The 14,337-nt window shown below is 53.8% G+C and overlaps 1 protein-coding gene across 1 annotated transcript in view; it reads left to right on the forward strand.

Moving 5' to 3' along the window:
• The first annotated feature begins 6,331 nt into the window (after nucleotides 1–6,331).
• The window catches only part of ATP11C (ATPase phospholipid transporting 11C), a 73,589-nt gene continuing 65,583 nt past the window's right edge, over nucleotides 6,332–14,337 (forward strand). The window contains exon 1 of the mRNA XM_064518310.1: nucleotides 6,332–6,614. Coding sequence (XP_064374380.1) covers nucleotides 6,588–6,614 — 27 coding nt within the window. The 5' untranslated portion in view covers nucleotides 6,332–6,587. The remainder of the gene's footprint in view (nucleotides 6,615–14,337) is intronic.

The following is a 14,337-nucleotide window of genomic DNA, read 5'->3' on the forward strand; positions in this document are numbered from 1 at the left end:
CTTGGTTTGTTGGAAAGTGCTGGTGAGTGGAGCCCAAAATGTGCTGAGAAGCATGAAGCACTGGAAAAACAACTGACCAGTGGTGGCCCCTCTTGTGGCTAAAGCTGTATCTATTGATACAGAAAGTAAATGGAATTAATAACACTTTCTGCAGGGAAGACTGGAGCCAGCTGGACATAACTGCAGTTACTGGAGCCAGCTGGATATAACTATACTTTGCACTTAGATATTTTCCTTATATTATCTGGCATTTCCCTCTTTTTCACACTTACATAGGAGTCATCTCAGGGGGTCAGGCAAAATCTGGCGTTTGCTTCCAGGAGTGTTTTTATGGTGCTCTCACTCCTCCTCAGCCTGGGCTGTGGCTTCATTAGTTACACCCTGTGGTGGTCTCAGGACCCACCGCGCTGGCCCCACGCCACACACCGGAGCGTGTCCTCTCCTCACCCTGCCACCACAGTTTCCCCTGCCATCTCCACAGCTCCCTTTGAGGAGGCTTGGGGCTCTCCTGCAAGCCAGGATGAAGACGGGGACAGCAGCACGATCTCAGAGAGCCCCAATATTTGCCCCACAAATGTGGACAGGGCAGGTGGTCCTCCCAGGGCTACCTAGTGTCATGATGCACAGGTATCTCTCCTGCTGCACGTCCACAGTAGTGGTTTAGAAATACGAGTTTGATTGCATATTTTTTCCTCTATGTGGGTCGTTCCAAGGGGTGTGTGAACAGAAGAGCACGTGGAGAGGGTGGTCTTGCTGTCACTTCCAGCTTTCACATCCAGAGATCTGCAGAAGAACCAGCCATGTAATGGTTTCCAAGAGAGCCTCCCGGAAAGGACAGCACTGTGTTTTGGACACCAGTTCAATGCTGCAAAGGTGATGAACTCCAGCACAGGCAGCAGGAACGGAGGGGTGTTTTGCAATGCAAATGTCCGGGCTCCTCTCCGCAGGTCAGGGCGGGTTGGCAGTGACTCACGGGTGCCCCACGTGCCATGCTGCGCCGTGGGACGGAGCACGCGGCCCTCCCTGCCAGGCATCTTCTGCAGCTGGTGGGACCTGTGCTGAACCCAAAGCCCGCCTGCTCCCGCCACAGGAAAGCCAGGAGAAGCATGTGGTGAGGGCAGACGCAGCGTGCTCTGCCGCCCTTCTGCTTGCGCTTATCCTCTCCCTGTTTTGGACTGAAGGTGAAAAAAAATTGATCAAAAATTCTTGTCCCGGGGTGGCTGTAGTAGTATTTTCCTACTCCCTGGTAGTGCTGGCCCTGCTCCTCTGAGTTGGCTTTGAGATCCCTTTGAATATGGCTAAAGGTGCCGTGAGTGTGCTAAAACCCACAGTGACGATGTGTCCTTTTTTTCTCAGGTTATGCTGAGAAAACAGTCAGAACACAGATGCTGAGAGCCAACTACAGCGTGTGTGTGTGTCCCTCTACAGATATATCTGAGCAAGGTTGGTGGATTCAAACGTAGGAATGGATGCAGCATGTTGATAAAGGCCCTAAGCGGAAGTTTTTAGCTCTTCAGAAGTTGCTTGTTAGACAGACTTTCTCACACTTTGAGTTCCTGCCCTCTGAGCTGTCATTTGGGCTGGGTGCCAACACACTGTTTTGGCACTTTCCAGCCCAGTCAAAATACGGAAGCATTGGGAAAAGCTTCTTTGTCTTCTCCTCCTTCTGGACAAGCACATTGTGGCAGGGCCTATTTCCATGAGATCATTCAACATACCGAGATGAGCAATGCCAGCACGTAATGTTGGGCTGCTGTTCAACCAGTCCCGCGGAGCGGGAGCGCCCCGCCGGCCGGCGAGCGCAGCCAGCACGCTGCTTTGCAGGCTCCGACGGTCTCTCCGCTTGGAGGAGATCCGCATGCACTGAATAATGAATAACTGTACAGCGTTTCTTTCAATTTTTTTTAATAGTTCTAGATTGTCTGCTGCATTACATTAAAAATGAGAGCTAAACTGTTTACTCTCATATATTGCACAAAATTGTTAGAAGAAACTGACTTAATTAGGTGAGAATAACTCCCCAAGCTTCTCTTGATTGTTATGAAAGAGGCTATTAAGACTTTGCAGGGAAAGAGCACATAACAAGGACTGCAAATTTAGAAAATATGGAAACTTTCCCTTTCTAATGAGCCTTGTTGGAGACATTAGCCCTGGCAGACGGAGAACAGATACAGTCAAATTTATTTAATGGATGTATTTGTTTCAAGGCACAAAGGAATGTGCTGGAGTTTGAGGTATGGAGAGATTTGTCACATCATATATCAAATATACTCCCTAGTTTTTTTTTTTTTCCTCTTATAAAAAGCTCGATTTTGAAAAGGGGGAAATCTCATAACTAAATTGATAGTCTCTGTCTCTTCTATAAATTATCGCTTTGTAAGTCACTGCATATTTGAATAGGCTATTTTAGACTGTAAGAGGAAAAGGCCTCTTGAGAAAGACTATCAGTGTCTTAATTAGAGGGGATTTTCCTTCAATGTAGTGTTGAATAGGGGATCAAGAGCCAATTTATTAAGCAAAAGTTTTCATTTGCAAGTCTTCTGCGGCAATCAGAGCTCAGGCCTTGTCTGCAGGAGAACTTTCACCTTATTAAACTACATTTGGATCTCAGCACAGCTGGGTTTAGCAAGGCTCCAGCACAAATCCCTGACCTATGGGCCAGATCTCTGTGCATTGCTCCCCAAGCTGGGCTCAGGATTACACTTCACAACCCATCTTCTCCGTGGGGCCCAGCTGCACGGAAGGGGTCTGGGGTGGGTTTGTGTAGGTCTTGGGGCTGTGGGTGGTGGCGTGGGGTGTCTTTTGGGTTGTTTTGGCGGGGGTTGGCAGGTCTGTGCCCCCAGGTTGCAAGGCACACCCTCAGCTACGCAGGCTTTTCCTTTTTTGACGCCATGCAAAGCTCCCAGGGACTCCGCGGGCTGGAGCAGACCTGGCGGAGACCTGCTTTTTCCAGGCAGCTGAGCACTAGGGCAGGATGAAGCCTACACTCTGCCTCAGGGAGGGGAAATGAGAAATGCCTGCAAATATCAGAGACTGTAAAGAGGATACGGTGCGGGCACAGCTTCGGCCGCTATCGGAAAGCGAGCGCCTCGTCCCGTGCCCCCCTGGCAGCCCCAGGCCGGCTGGTTTGCAGATCGCAGCAAAGTGGGCTTGAAAATCTCTTGTGTGAACAGACAGGGCATTTGCCTTGGTATCTGCTGGCAAAAATGTCCTCATTTCTTGTGAAACCAACACTTATCGCAGAACGAGCCAAGGACCTGCCCCATTCAAGAAAAGGGGAGAAAAACCGCATCGTGAGCGCCTCCCTCGGCACATAGCAGCGTTCCCGTAGGCAACGCCAGACCCCTGCGGGAGCCGGGGCTGCAGCACGGCATGGGGGACGAGCTCGGTCCCTCCTGGACGGAGATGGCCCTGGGACGGCTCTTGGAAGGGAGAGCTGCTTCGGAAGCTGGCGGCTGCTGTGGCAGCCTGTGCTCCGTGCTCGGCCCCAACCACCGTGCCGAATGCCGGCGGTAACGCCACGAGCAGCCAATCGACCGAGGGCGATGCCCTTGCAGTAAACTAGCTATAAATCCAGATAGCCAGATTAACGAGATCTGCTTCCAGCCATCACAACGCTAAAAATAAACCTGTAGTACTCATCGTGGGGTGGGGGGGATCTCGAAGAGGAGTAAGTTAAAACATCTCCATTGGCTTCATATACTGCCGGATACTATAAAACACTGCTGTAACACATTATGAGCCAACTGCACATTGTTCCAAAGACAACATTCATCCTTTAACCGGCCACACGATGGCAGAAGAAGCAAAGAACGTGGCAAGACTGAATGTAAAAATAGTAGTGACCATTAGCACCTGTCGAGGGCTAATGGGGAAGCTGGATTTTTTCTCTTGCTAGGCTCTCTGCATTTCCCTGGGCAACAGCAAACACTATCCCCGTTAGGGACTGTTGTTGCTGTGAAAATTAAAAAAGAAAAAAAATGCAGGACAAGCTATTTTGTCCCATAGGGCAATCGGGTTTTCGTGGCTTGGTGCTTTAAAACCAAATTCCCTTGCAGAAGTTAGGTGAGCTGATACCGTCGCTACCAAATCCGAAGTCGAACCCTCCAGGCCGTTTCACGGTCAGAAAGCCCTGCTGGGTTTGCCTTGCTCCCTCCAAGCAGGGCTAGTTTCCTCCGAGACGGAGTTTCGCTGCCTTCCAGGCCACTGCGTCTGCAGCAGGAGGGAGAGGCGACAGCCGCCTTGGTATCTCCGCTGACAATCCTGCCTCCAGCTGGTGCGGGGTGAGCAGGGAGACGTAGTGATTTAAACCGGCTGCGCCATGGCAGGAGGTTAGCGTGGTACTGAGGCTGAGCACAGGGAGCCAAATGCTCCCCCTGGATTATTATTATACCTCCAAGCTTCGTTAATTCAATCAATATGTTTGTCTGAGTGGCCTGATGAGCTCCGTATAAGACAGTCTCTGACACCTTAGCCATAGCCATCATTAGCAAAAAATTAAAGATACTTATCTATCTAATACGTAAGTGCACATCTTGCATTGTAGTTCTAAGTTCAGCTAACGTTTAAAAACAAAGGCAGCAGCATCTCGAATTAAATCGGACGTGGATTGTGTTTTGTACAGCATGTGAATCATTCTCTTCTTCCCAGGTCAAGCAGGTGTGAGATGAGAATGAATAACCATTCCCACAGGAATAGAGTGTCCAAGGGAAGGCTATAGGTGTTTTCCGGCTTGGCCAGGTAAGCCGTGTTGCTTCCTACACTCAAGTTAGCACCTGGCCCCGAGTTGCTCAACGGAGGGATTTTCCAGGATGCAGGAGCCTGTAGAAGGACCTGGCCTCCAGACCTCGGGAGCACCAGGATCTGCGGCCACCCGAGCCGGCCTGCCGCCTCCTTGGCCTGCAGAGACATCCGGATGCCTGGCCCCGAGAGCAGTCAGTACATCGGACATCGTTAATCTCTCCAACACCCACCGCAGAGCACTGACGCACACCGTCACACAGGAAAACGTCTGAGAGCTGCAACTTGGTCTGTCAGGCAGCAGGAACAGGCTTGGAGCCTGCAACACCGTTATTGGACAAGCGGCTCAAGAGCCACGCTGAAGCGTTGGCCCAAGTTCAGTCCTCCCTCATCATTTTGAGGGGGAGGAAAGTCTTGAGATAAACTGATTAGGGATTTTATTAAGATGTTTAACAATTTCCACCCATTATGTTAAAATGTGTTAAAACCATCCAGCGCTGCTTTCTGGCTTCCTGTTGCAGTTGCATTTTCATGCTGAAAGACGGGTAACAGCACAGCTGCACGGGGAATAAGCAAAAGGCTGCAGCGAGTGTTTAGATGGCTGCTTGTAACAGACATGTGGGTGAGGAGAGCGCTGTTTCGGTGCTGCGCCGTGGAGGCTCTCACGTTACAGACAGGCCGGATGGGGTGCCAGGGCCAGAGGAGCCCTTTCATCACACCTCGTAAAACTGGCAGGCAGCTCTTGCTTAAGCAGAGCAAAAGCAAGTGGTTTTAGCCTGCGCAAAATCGATACAGCACTATTCTTGCTCTAAAAACGCCAAGTGAAACATCTGCAGCGCGTTTTTCAGGTCTCTGAAAGTTCAGGGAGCTGCTGTGCAGACCCGCTCACGCTGCAACAAGGTGAGTTTTTGCTCCGTCTCCAGAAAAAAGCCCGCTCCGGAGCTGGGGCAATGGAGGCTGCTGCCAGCCGGTGAGGGCCGGGCAGGCTGTGGGCTCCGCCGGAGCCCCCAGCCCGGGCCGCCAAGAGGAGAACCCGCCCGGCGGCTCTGGGTCCTGCCCTCCTGCCAGCCGAGACGGCGGGCACGGCCCTTCGCGGAAAAGGCTGCTTTATTATCAGGCCACAGCAGTATCAGAAGCAGAACAGAAAACACAATGATTTCGCTAGGTCGCATTTCGCCTCTCGATTTTGGTGGGTTTTACGTGGTTCGCTGGGTACCGCAGCTCGGGGGGCAGCGGATGCCGGCTCGCCCCGCGTGCCGGGGGACGGCTGGCGGCACCGGGCACTGGAGGACGGCGCGGTGCCCGGTGCGGTGCCCGGTGCGGTGCCCGGCGCGGTGGCCGGCGCGGTGCCTGGTGCGGTGCCTGGTGCGGTGCCCGGCGCGGTGCCCGGTGCGGTGCCTGGTGCGGTGCCCGGCGCGGTGCCCGGCGCGGTGCCCGGTGCGGTGCCCGGCGCGGTGCCCGGCGCGGTGCCCGGTGCGGTGCCCGGCGCGGTGCACGCCGCAGCGGCGGGCGGCGGGCCCCGGGGCGGGCGGCAGCGGCGGCGCCCGCGGCACTACAGCTCCCAGGCTGCTCCGGGCCGGCGGGACCCGCCTCCCGCGGGGCGGTGAGACAAAAGCGAGGCGCGGGGGAAGTGCCGCCAGCGCAGCGCAGCGCAGCGCGCCCGGGCCGGGGCGGGCCGAGCTGAGCACACCGCTCCGCACCGCACCGAGGGCCGGGCCGGGAGCCCCGCGGCGGCGGCGGGCATGGTGCGCGGCGGCGGCCGGCGGCGCGGCCCGCGGGCAGCCTAGGGGCCGCGGCGGGCGGGCGGGCGATGCGGCGCTGAGGGCGGCGGGGCCGCCGCCGCCGCGATGCTCCGCCGCAGCCTGAGCCGCCTGGTGAGTGCGGGCGCGGCGCGGGGGCGCGGGGGGCGGCCGCCCCGCGGGGGGGGGCGCGTCCCGGCAGCCGCTTTGCTCCCCGCCGGGGCGCGAAAACTTTTTCCTTCTTCTTTTTTCCTTCCTTTTTTTTTTCTCTTTTTCTGCCTCTTCCTCCGAGGAAGCGCTCTCCCCCTGCGCCCCGGGGAGGAGCCGCTCCGTCGAGGCGGCCGGCCGCCACCCGCCTCCCGCCGCCGCAGCGCCCCGTCCCCCGCTCCGCTCGTTGAGCCGGGCCGGCGGTTCTTTCCCTTCCGAAACCTTTCGGTTAGTGCCGTGCCCGAGCCGCAGGGCTCTGGTGAAACCTCTCCAAAACCCCCCAAGCCTGGAGCGGGGGGGCTTTCCGGTGCCTGGCGTCGGACACCCCCGGGCGCTGGGGGCAGCGATGCTCTGCCGGCGGCGGCGGGCTGGCCGCTGGCTCTCCGAGCGCCTCTTGTCCCCAGCTAACACGGTAAAAAGCTTCCCAGTGCCACATAAGCTGCTTAGAGATTCGTTGTGACCTCACTGCTTGGACTGAACTTTTGTAATTACTCATTTTTTCCGGCAAGTGTGGTACAACCAGTGTTTTAACGTTTCTTTCTCAGTAGCCTCTTGTTTGTTCAGCAGTCTCATTGTGCAGCACATAGTTAACAAATGACTCGAGTTTAAATAGGAGGCATATGGTGTTAATGCATTGTATACACGCTTGAAGATACAGGAACTGTTTCCTGAGGTGTGTTGTACCTCTTGGCACACGGTGACTTGCCAGATGAATGTATTCTGTCCTCAGCTGGCTGCAAGTATAGAACGGTTGAAAAATGGCTTTTTATATCGACTTACTTCTTGGAGAGTGCTGTTTGTGCTGGACTCCAAGGCTTTCAGCACAAGAGGCTGGGGATCCCTTAAGTCTGGCGATACCACTGCAGTGGTTCTGGGAGGCAGAATGGTTGGTTTTCCTGTCTTTGCGTTTTTAGGTTGCATTTCTGTTTGAGACTTTGGGTTAGCCATGTAGAAAACACAGTTGGCTCTAACTATTGTTTTACAGTCGCAGGGACAGATTTATCAGATCTAATCTAAATGCCTTGAGTTATTGACTTTGAATTTAGCTCTGCCTTGTGTTGCATGTCTCCTACTCCTCCCTTGTACCAGGCTTTTTCTGATGTGTGTCAGGAGGCATTTGGGGTATGAAGTGCTATGTTTGTAGCCCCAGAGTTCAACTAAAAGCTGGTTTTTGGTGGCCATCTTAGACAAGAAGGTAGCCCCGTAAAGTACACAGGCTGGCTGTGTGATCCCTCGGTGTGACTGCTTCTTGGAGCTGGCTGGAGGTGTCTGTCCGTGCTCAGGCCCCATCACCACGTTGTACCTAAAACACGCCCCTAGTGCTGCGCCTTGCCTGGGCAGACTTCCCTCCTTGGATACCAATGTGAGGGGATGCTCCTGTCCCCCTCCCTCTACCGGCTAGCTGATGGGGGCTGCTCTGGCCCTCATGTGCGTCAAAATCCAGCCTGTGCGGCATCCCTTGGGAACTGGGGAGAGACTGATGCTTCCGAAGGTTTGATGTCTCCACCAGAGTAAGCATTTCATGAGTATGGTGTGTAGAGCTTCTGGTGAGGCCCTTCTAGGGGTGTCTTATTTCTAGTGGCGTGTTGGTTGCTGCAGAAGGGTTTGCAGGTGTCTGTGGGGCCTCCTGCCTGCACATCCTGAATCCAACCAGGAGACCCTGAACATCTCTGAACCTCATCTGCCCTGTGGCTGGAGCTGATGTCTTCCTCTTTCTCTCTCTCTCGCAGTGACAAAGGAAAGGGCTGGTTTCTTGGTCCCTGCTGAATGGGAGGAAGAAGTCTGTTGTGCTGAGTCTTAGTTTTTGTGTTGCTCTGAGCTATGAAGAAACGCTCTGCTTGTGCCTGTGGCCTTTCTAGTGGGAGATGCTCTTGATTTGAACTCTGAAGCGTAGCAGGGTAATAGCAGTGTTAATGAGGGTTGTTTAGCCAGTTTTTCCATCTGTTAGTTTTAGGAGCAAAGTTTGACCAGGAATGAGCTGTGTCTGTTATCAGGCTGATGCATGTGGTGCAGGTCCCCTGGGAGCACAACCGTCCTGGGCTTGGACAGATAGTGGCTCTGGCTGGAGCGTGGGGCCTGCTACGGCTCTGTGCCGTCCCCAGCTCTACAATGTCGCAGGGCCAGGGAGATGAGTCCGGGGGACAGTGCCAGGCTGGGTCTGTGAGGAGCAGTGGGAGGATGTAGGTGCTGAGGACTGCCAGGTGAGCTGGCCAAAGCAGGAGCAAGTCTGGAGGCACCTGTGAGGCTGGAGGTGGGACAGGAGCTGTCATGTGGTGTTATGATGACTGTAGCATTAGGTCTAGGTGGGGAAGAGAGCTTGAAGGGAGTCTAAAACAAAAAAGAAAACCCAGAGCAGACCTGACAGTCCTTACGGTCCTCTTGGTGCCGTGCTCAGTGGTGAAGTGGGCAGCGTTAGAGCCCTGCCTTTGGGCGTGGGAAGGCAGCATGGCAGTGTCTCGCTTTGTGTTCGGGGCTTCTCTGCAGTCCCAGTTGGGATCCAGCAAATGGAATGGTCTGTGAACAGGTGAGGGAAGGAGCTTGGGGCATGGACATGGTCTCTTCATGATGGGCTGCAGGTGGCTAGAGCTGGTGCAGCATCAAGGCTTTTGCCTGCATGGCCACAGCATCCTGGGGCCCTCTGGGAGCTTGCTAGACTTGGAGGAAAGTCCCTCCTCTGGGGAGGAGAGAACAGCACACAGAGGCCTTCCAAAGGACATCTTCATAGATGCTGTCTTGTCCTCAGTCCTGTCTTGAGTGTACAGGAAGCACAAGGCTTCAAGAGATGCTCATCTTCTTGCAGTAGCACTGCAGAAAACTCACTGCAGTTATTAAAGGATGAAGATTATCTGACACTAAGATCTCATAAGGCTGCTCTGACACATGATGTCACTTCTCCACTGCATGGTCTCTGCCAGAGGGTCATACATGTGAATGGATATTAAAAATCCTGTTTTGGGATGTATTTCTCAGTTTACCCATGATGAGTGTTTCTTGCCCTGTCAACATGAATATTCCTGTCCTTGGTTTTGTTTCCTTCCTTAAACTTTCTTATCCTAGACAGGGTATGAAATGGAGATGGTAAAAAGAGCACAAGGGAGAGAGAGGAAGAGTGCTGTATTTGGATCTGCTTCGCTCCTCCAGGATACGAACTCATGCTCTCTGCAGACACGGATTGGGCTGGGATCACTAGGGGGAGGTGGCATTGAACTGCTGCAGTTAATCCACTTTAAGGAGATACCGTCAACTTGAAATATAACTATAATTCTCTTCTGGAAATGGATTCTGGCATTGGAGTCTTACTTTTAGTCTCATACTGCTTGTATTGCTTTTGTGGGAGGGCTCCAGAAGTAAGCTGGGCGAGTGTGCTGATACCAAAAGAGCCTTTAGGTTCCTCTCTTGGTGTTGTCCTCTTGTGGTCAGGTGGACTCCTTGGATGAATCTGGTGTTGGTGTCCACATCTGAGTATCAAAGCATGTTCATGTTGTTATGTGCAACAGCGACTCTTCTCAAACTCAGCTGGCAGATGTCTAAAAGACAGTGAGACGTGCTGGTGCCTGTGTTATGGATCAAAGATAATGTGCTTCTCATTTTTCATTTTCTCCTCCGTCACTTTCTGTGGGGTCTGCAGAAGCGCTTCAGACAGCCGTACCTCCAGGCCACGGCTCCGCACATGCTGCTGCGGTGGCTTGGGTGGTCCTGGAGGGGGGCTGGATTGCTGCAGGCAGCAGCAGCAGCATAGCTCTGCTGATATAGCAGGGTTAACTCAGATTTGGACTGCTGTAAGAGCTAATTAAGGAAGCTAGAAAGAAAAATTGCCCATGTCCCAACTGCTTCCACATTTTCCCTGTGTTTTTATTTAAAGCTGTGTCTCTTCTTGTGCAGTCCGAAAAAGCCCCTCCCAAGCCGTGTCGGGGGGCGAGGGAGGCTGGTGAGGAGCGCCCAGCAAGCTCCCTGCCCGGCACAGCTTCCTCGGCCGCCCCGTGCCGCAGGGCGGGCGTCCCGAGGGGTGAAGCACGGCGGAGCCGGCGTCCGGAGGGAGCCCGCGCCGGGAAGCGTCCTCCCACTCTGAGGAGCGGGGGCCCCCGGCATGTGCTCGTCTCCTTCCTCGGCGCCTGTGTCGGTGCCTCGTGCTGCTACTCTTCCATTTCTTGTTTAAAATCCAGAAGTGATGTTCTGATTGGAAAATAATGAAACTAAGTGTAAAGTTCTTGGTTTCAGGTGCTTGTGTGCTGCCTCACAGTGGCATTTTAGTTATGTTGGTCTGTTCTAGTTGACTATCTTTGGGCCTGGTCCTTTCTGCAGCCTCTACCTTTGTAAATCACCCGTCGTTCTCAGCAGTCCCGTTAGCGAGGATTGCTGGAGTCATGAGCTTGGTTAGTCCTGAGCATGGCCTCGAGCACAACTCCTTCAAGCAGGGGGGAAGGATGATACCTCTTATTTTGGATTGCATCTCTTCTCCCTTGGCCAAATCTGTGTCATGACTCAGTACCTTTGTGTCTCTCTGTGCTGATAATGATACTGTTGTCTTGATTGCCTTCTCCTTGGGTTCTCTTTTCTTCTTTCCTCTGTGTCAGGAAACCAAATCAGAGGCGAGCCTCAGCTTTGTGTGCTGATTAGGAAGCTGGTGAGATCTCCAGGCTCACTGCCCTGCTGGGAACCGCACTTGCACGGCAACCTGTCCGGGTTGCGCTGGCCGTGGGTGCTGCGCCCGATGGGCTCCCTTGCCTCGGAGCAGCCTCCCCTCCCCTGGGCTCCCCGCTGGACTCGTTTGCTCTGCCCAGGCCAGGAAAAGCAGCCTGTCACCAGGTGTTTGTGGGGCAATGCCTCGGGCTCCACTACCTTCCTCGCCTAGAGGAGGAGGAGGAAGGTGGCTGCAGGGCACTGGGCTGGTCTCCTGCAGCCTTGCAAACAAGGAGCTCCCTTTGTTACAGCAGAGCGGGAGGTTTTCCAGCTGGGGCTTGTTTCCTTTAGTTCAGAAAGGGCATGCAAGCTGCCGTAAAACCAGGTTGCAGGAGGCAGATGTTCCGAGTGGGGCTTCCGTGTCACCTGCTGCCCGTTGGTTCGGCTCCCCCGCGTGTGCGGTCTGGCGGGGGGCTCTTTCCTGGGGGCCCCTGCCTGGACCTCATGGAGCAGCGCTTGGCTGCCGGCCTTGCGTTCCCTTCGAGGGTGTTCTACTCTCTGCGTGCTGCCGGTGTTCCCAGTGCGGCAGTGAAGTTATTATTTAAGTCATTAAAGTGCTTGAAAGCTTTGCCAACGTGCTTGCTAAATCCCGACCCGTCCAGAAACAGCAGGGTGCTGTGTCCTGCCGCTGCAGGTGGGGACTTGTGCACGCAGAAGCGATGCCCAGTGCAAGGTGCAGGCTGTTAGGCAATGTGGTGGCTCTGCGGTGGTTTTGGCAAACTCCCTGTGTTTGAAGGCCACCTTACTCCAAACGCCCCAAAACCTGACACACCTTGGGAGCATGCAGAGGACGGATGATAATCCAGAGGAGGGAGGTCTGGGTGAGACGTGTTCCTGCTGCCCTCCCCCAAAAACACAGAGCTTGGGGGTCCCACGTGCCTTCCCACGGCTGGCAGTCGCTGGAGATCGGGGCCCGGTGCTGGGTCGCCTTGGCCATGGTGCGTGCCTGGCCGCTCTGACCTCTGGGGAGGAACACCAGGTGAAAAAAGGGCTTGGGGAAGGCGTGTGTTGAGTTAAGAGGTGTGTGCCAGCCGTTGGCAAGCCAGATAGATCCTGGTCGAGGTAGCTGGGAAGCGGCGGGGCTCTGAGCTGTGCTAAGGGACACTGTGACTGCTGAGCCCTCATCCTGGCCGTTGCAGGGCCAGCTCCTGCCTGATACTCGGCAGGAGCATAATCCTGTGCAGAGATGTCCTCAAACGTCAGGAAACGAAGCAGTCCCCCCGCGGTGGTGGGTCCCGTGGGGCAGCTGGCAGCATGTCCTGGCTGAGCAGCAGGCACGGTGGTAGCTCTGCATGCCCGCTGCCATGTGTGGTGCCATCCCTTGGTGCTGCGCGCTGATGTCCAAGCGCTGCACGTACCCGCAGCAGCCTGCCGCGCTGGAAGCGTAAACCGTGAGCTGCTCTGTGGGCTGCAAACGTGTGCGAATGGTCCTGCGGTAGGTGTTGCAGGAGATGTCTGCGGTGGAGAAGGTGCCAATTTACTCTCTCATCCTTAGTCTTTGCAGCAAATGTGTAATAAAACTCTATTTTGGGACACAGACCACATCTGCAGGTTTTGTTTTTAAAGTTGTGAACTAAACATTGCTGTGTGCGAGTGGTGTCTGTCCTAATAGCAAATAAGAGCACAGACAGGAAGAATTCTTGAGTGTTTTTTTTGTTGTTGGGTGTTTTTTTTTTTTTTTTTTTTTTTTTGATCAAACCATGCTAACACCTTGAGAGTGAAGCTGCATGCTGAGTGCCTTGTAAATGATTGCCAGCTTCTACAGGAAGCATTTTGCTTTCATTAATGTGGCAGAAAGCTGAAAGCAGCAAAGATCAGGCCTGGGCTTGTCAAGTTACAATGGCCACAGATTGTCTCTGTGACACTGAGCGGTTTTATCTGGATAAGTTCCACATTTTAAAAAGTGCCAGTTTTCACAAAATGACCTTAATCTTTCATGAATAAAGGTTTTGTTGCTGGAATTTATTTTTTAAAGCATACTTAATGCTGTATGGCACTTCATGTGTTCAGGGCAAGTTCCCCTGATACTAGCCATGATGCAAACCATGTGTCACTTCAGAGATGACAGCTTGCAGAGTCTCAAATGGGAACCTAGAAACGAGAAACAAGAGCTATGGGAGTGCCTTGGAGGCTGGTGTATGTAGGAGACGGTTCAGAGGTCCCAGATCAGCAGCTCTCAATCAACAGCCCTTCCCTTCTGACTGCAGTCGCCCACTGCTTTTCCTGCACACCTTCCTACTGCTCTACCAAGTGCAAACCCACTTCGCACAAGCAAAGGGGTGACAGTTATTTTGGAATTCAAGGGCTTGATTTCCCCCCCCCCTTTTTTTCTTTTTCTTCCTTCCCTTCCCTTTCAGTTTTCAGGATTTTGCAGCTTTTCTGAGAGCAGGTGCTATGGTCAAATCGTGATGCTGCCTTCCCTTCTCCTGACGCCTCTCCTTGGCCCTGTTCTTGGGGTGTTTCTGGCCTTTCCCCTCCGCTCCAATGCTAGGCGTGCTGATGATGGGCTTGCAGAAGAAGTCCCACGAGAGGGGCTCGCCGCCCGCTGCTCCGGCGCAGCCTGTCCCGGAGGAGCGGCTGTTGTGGGGAGGCTGGAGCGTAGCTGGTCTGGGTGAGCAGCAAAAGGCTCTTCCTCAGGACCAGAGTCCCTTAGCAAAGCCCACTCCCTGAAAAATGGGGGAGCAGGAGTTTCTTAAATTCTCATAGCTGCTTCTGTTCAAAACTGCAAAGCAGTCTCCTAACTGTAGCCTTCTTCCCAGAAATAGCTCTACCATTTGGCTAAAAATAAATAAAAATCAAACCAAAAACCAGCCTTGGACAAGCAGCTGCTTGGAAGCGTTTGCTCATACAGTTGAAGTTTGGAGAGGTTAGAAATCGCTGTAAAGAGAGATGGGGAAGGACTGGTCAGACATTAATAATAATTAGTGCTACCAGTTAAATCTGTTGTGTGCTGAAACTTTTCAGGTGCGAG

Source organism: Dromaius novaehollandiae, chromosome 11, assembly GCF_036370855.1.
Source record: "Dromaius novaehollandiae isolate bDroNov1 chromosome 11, bDroNov1.hap1, whole genome shotgun sequence".
In the NCBI taxonomy this organism is placed as follows: Eukaryota; Metazoa; Chordata; class Aves; order Casuariiformes; family Dromaiidae; genus Dromaius; species Dromaius novaehollandiae.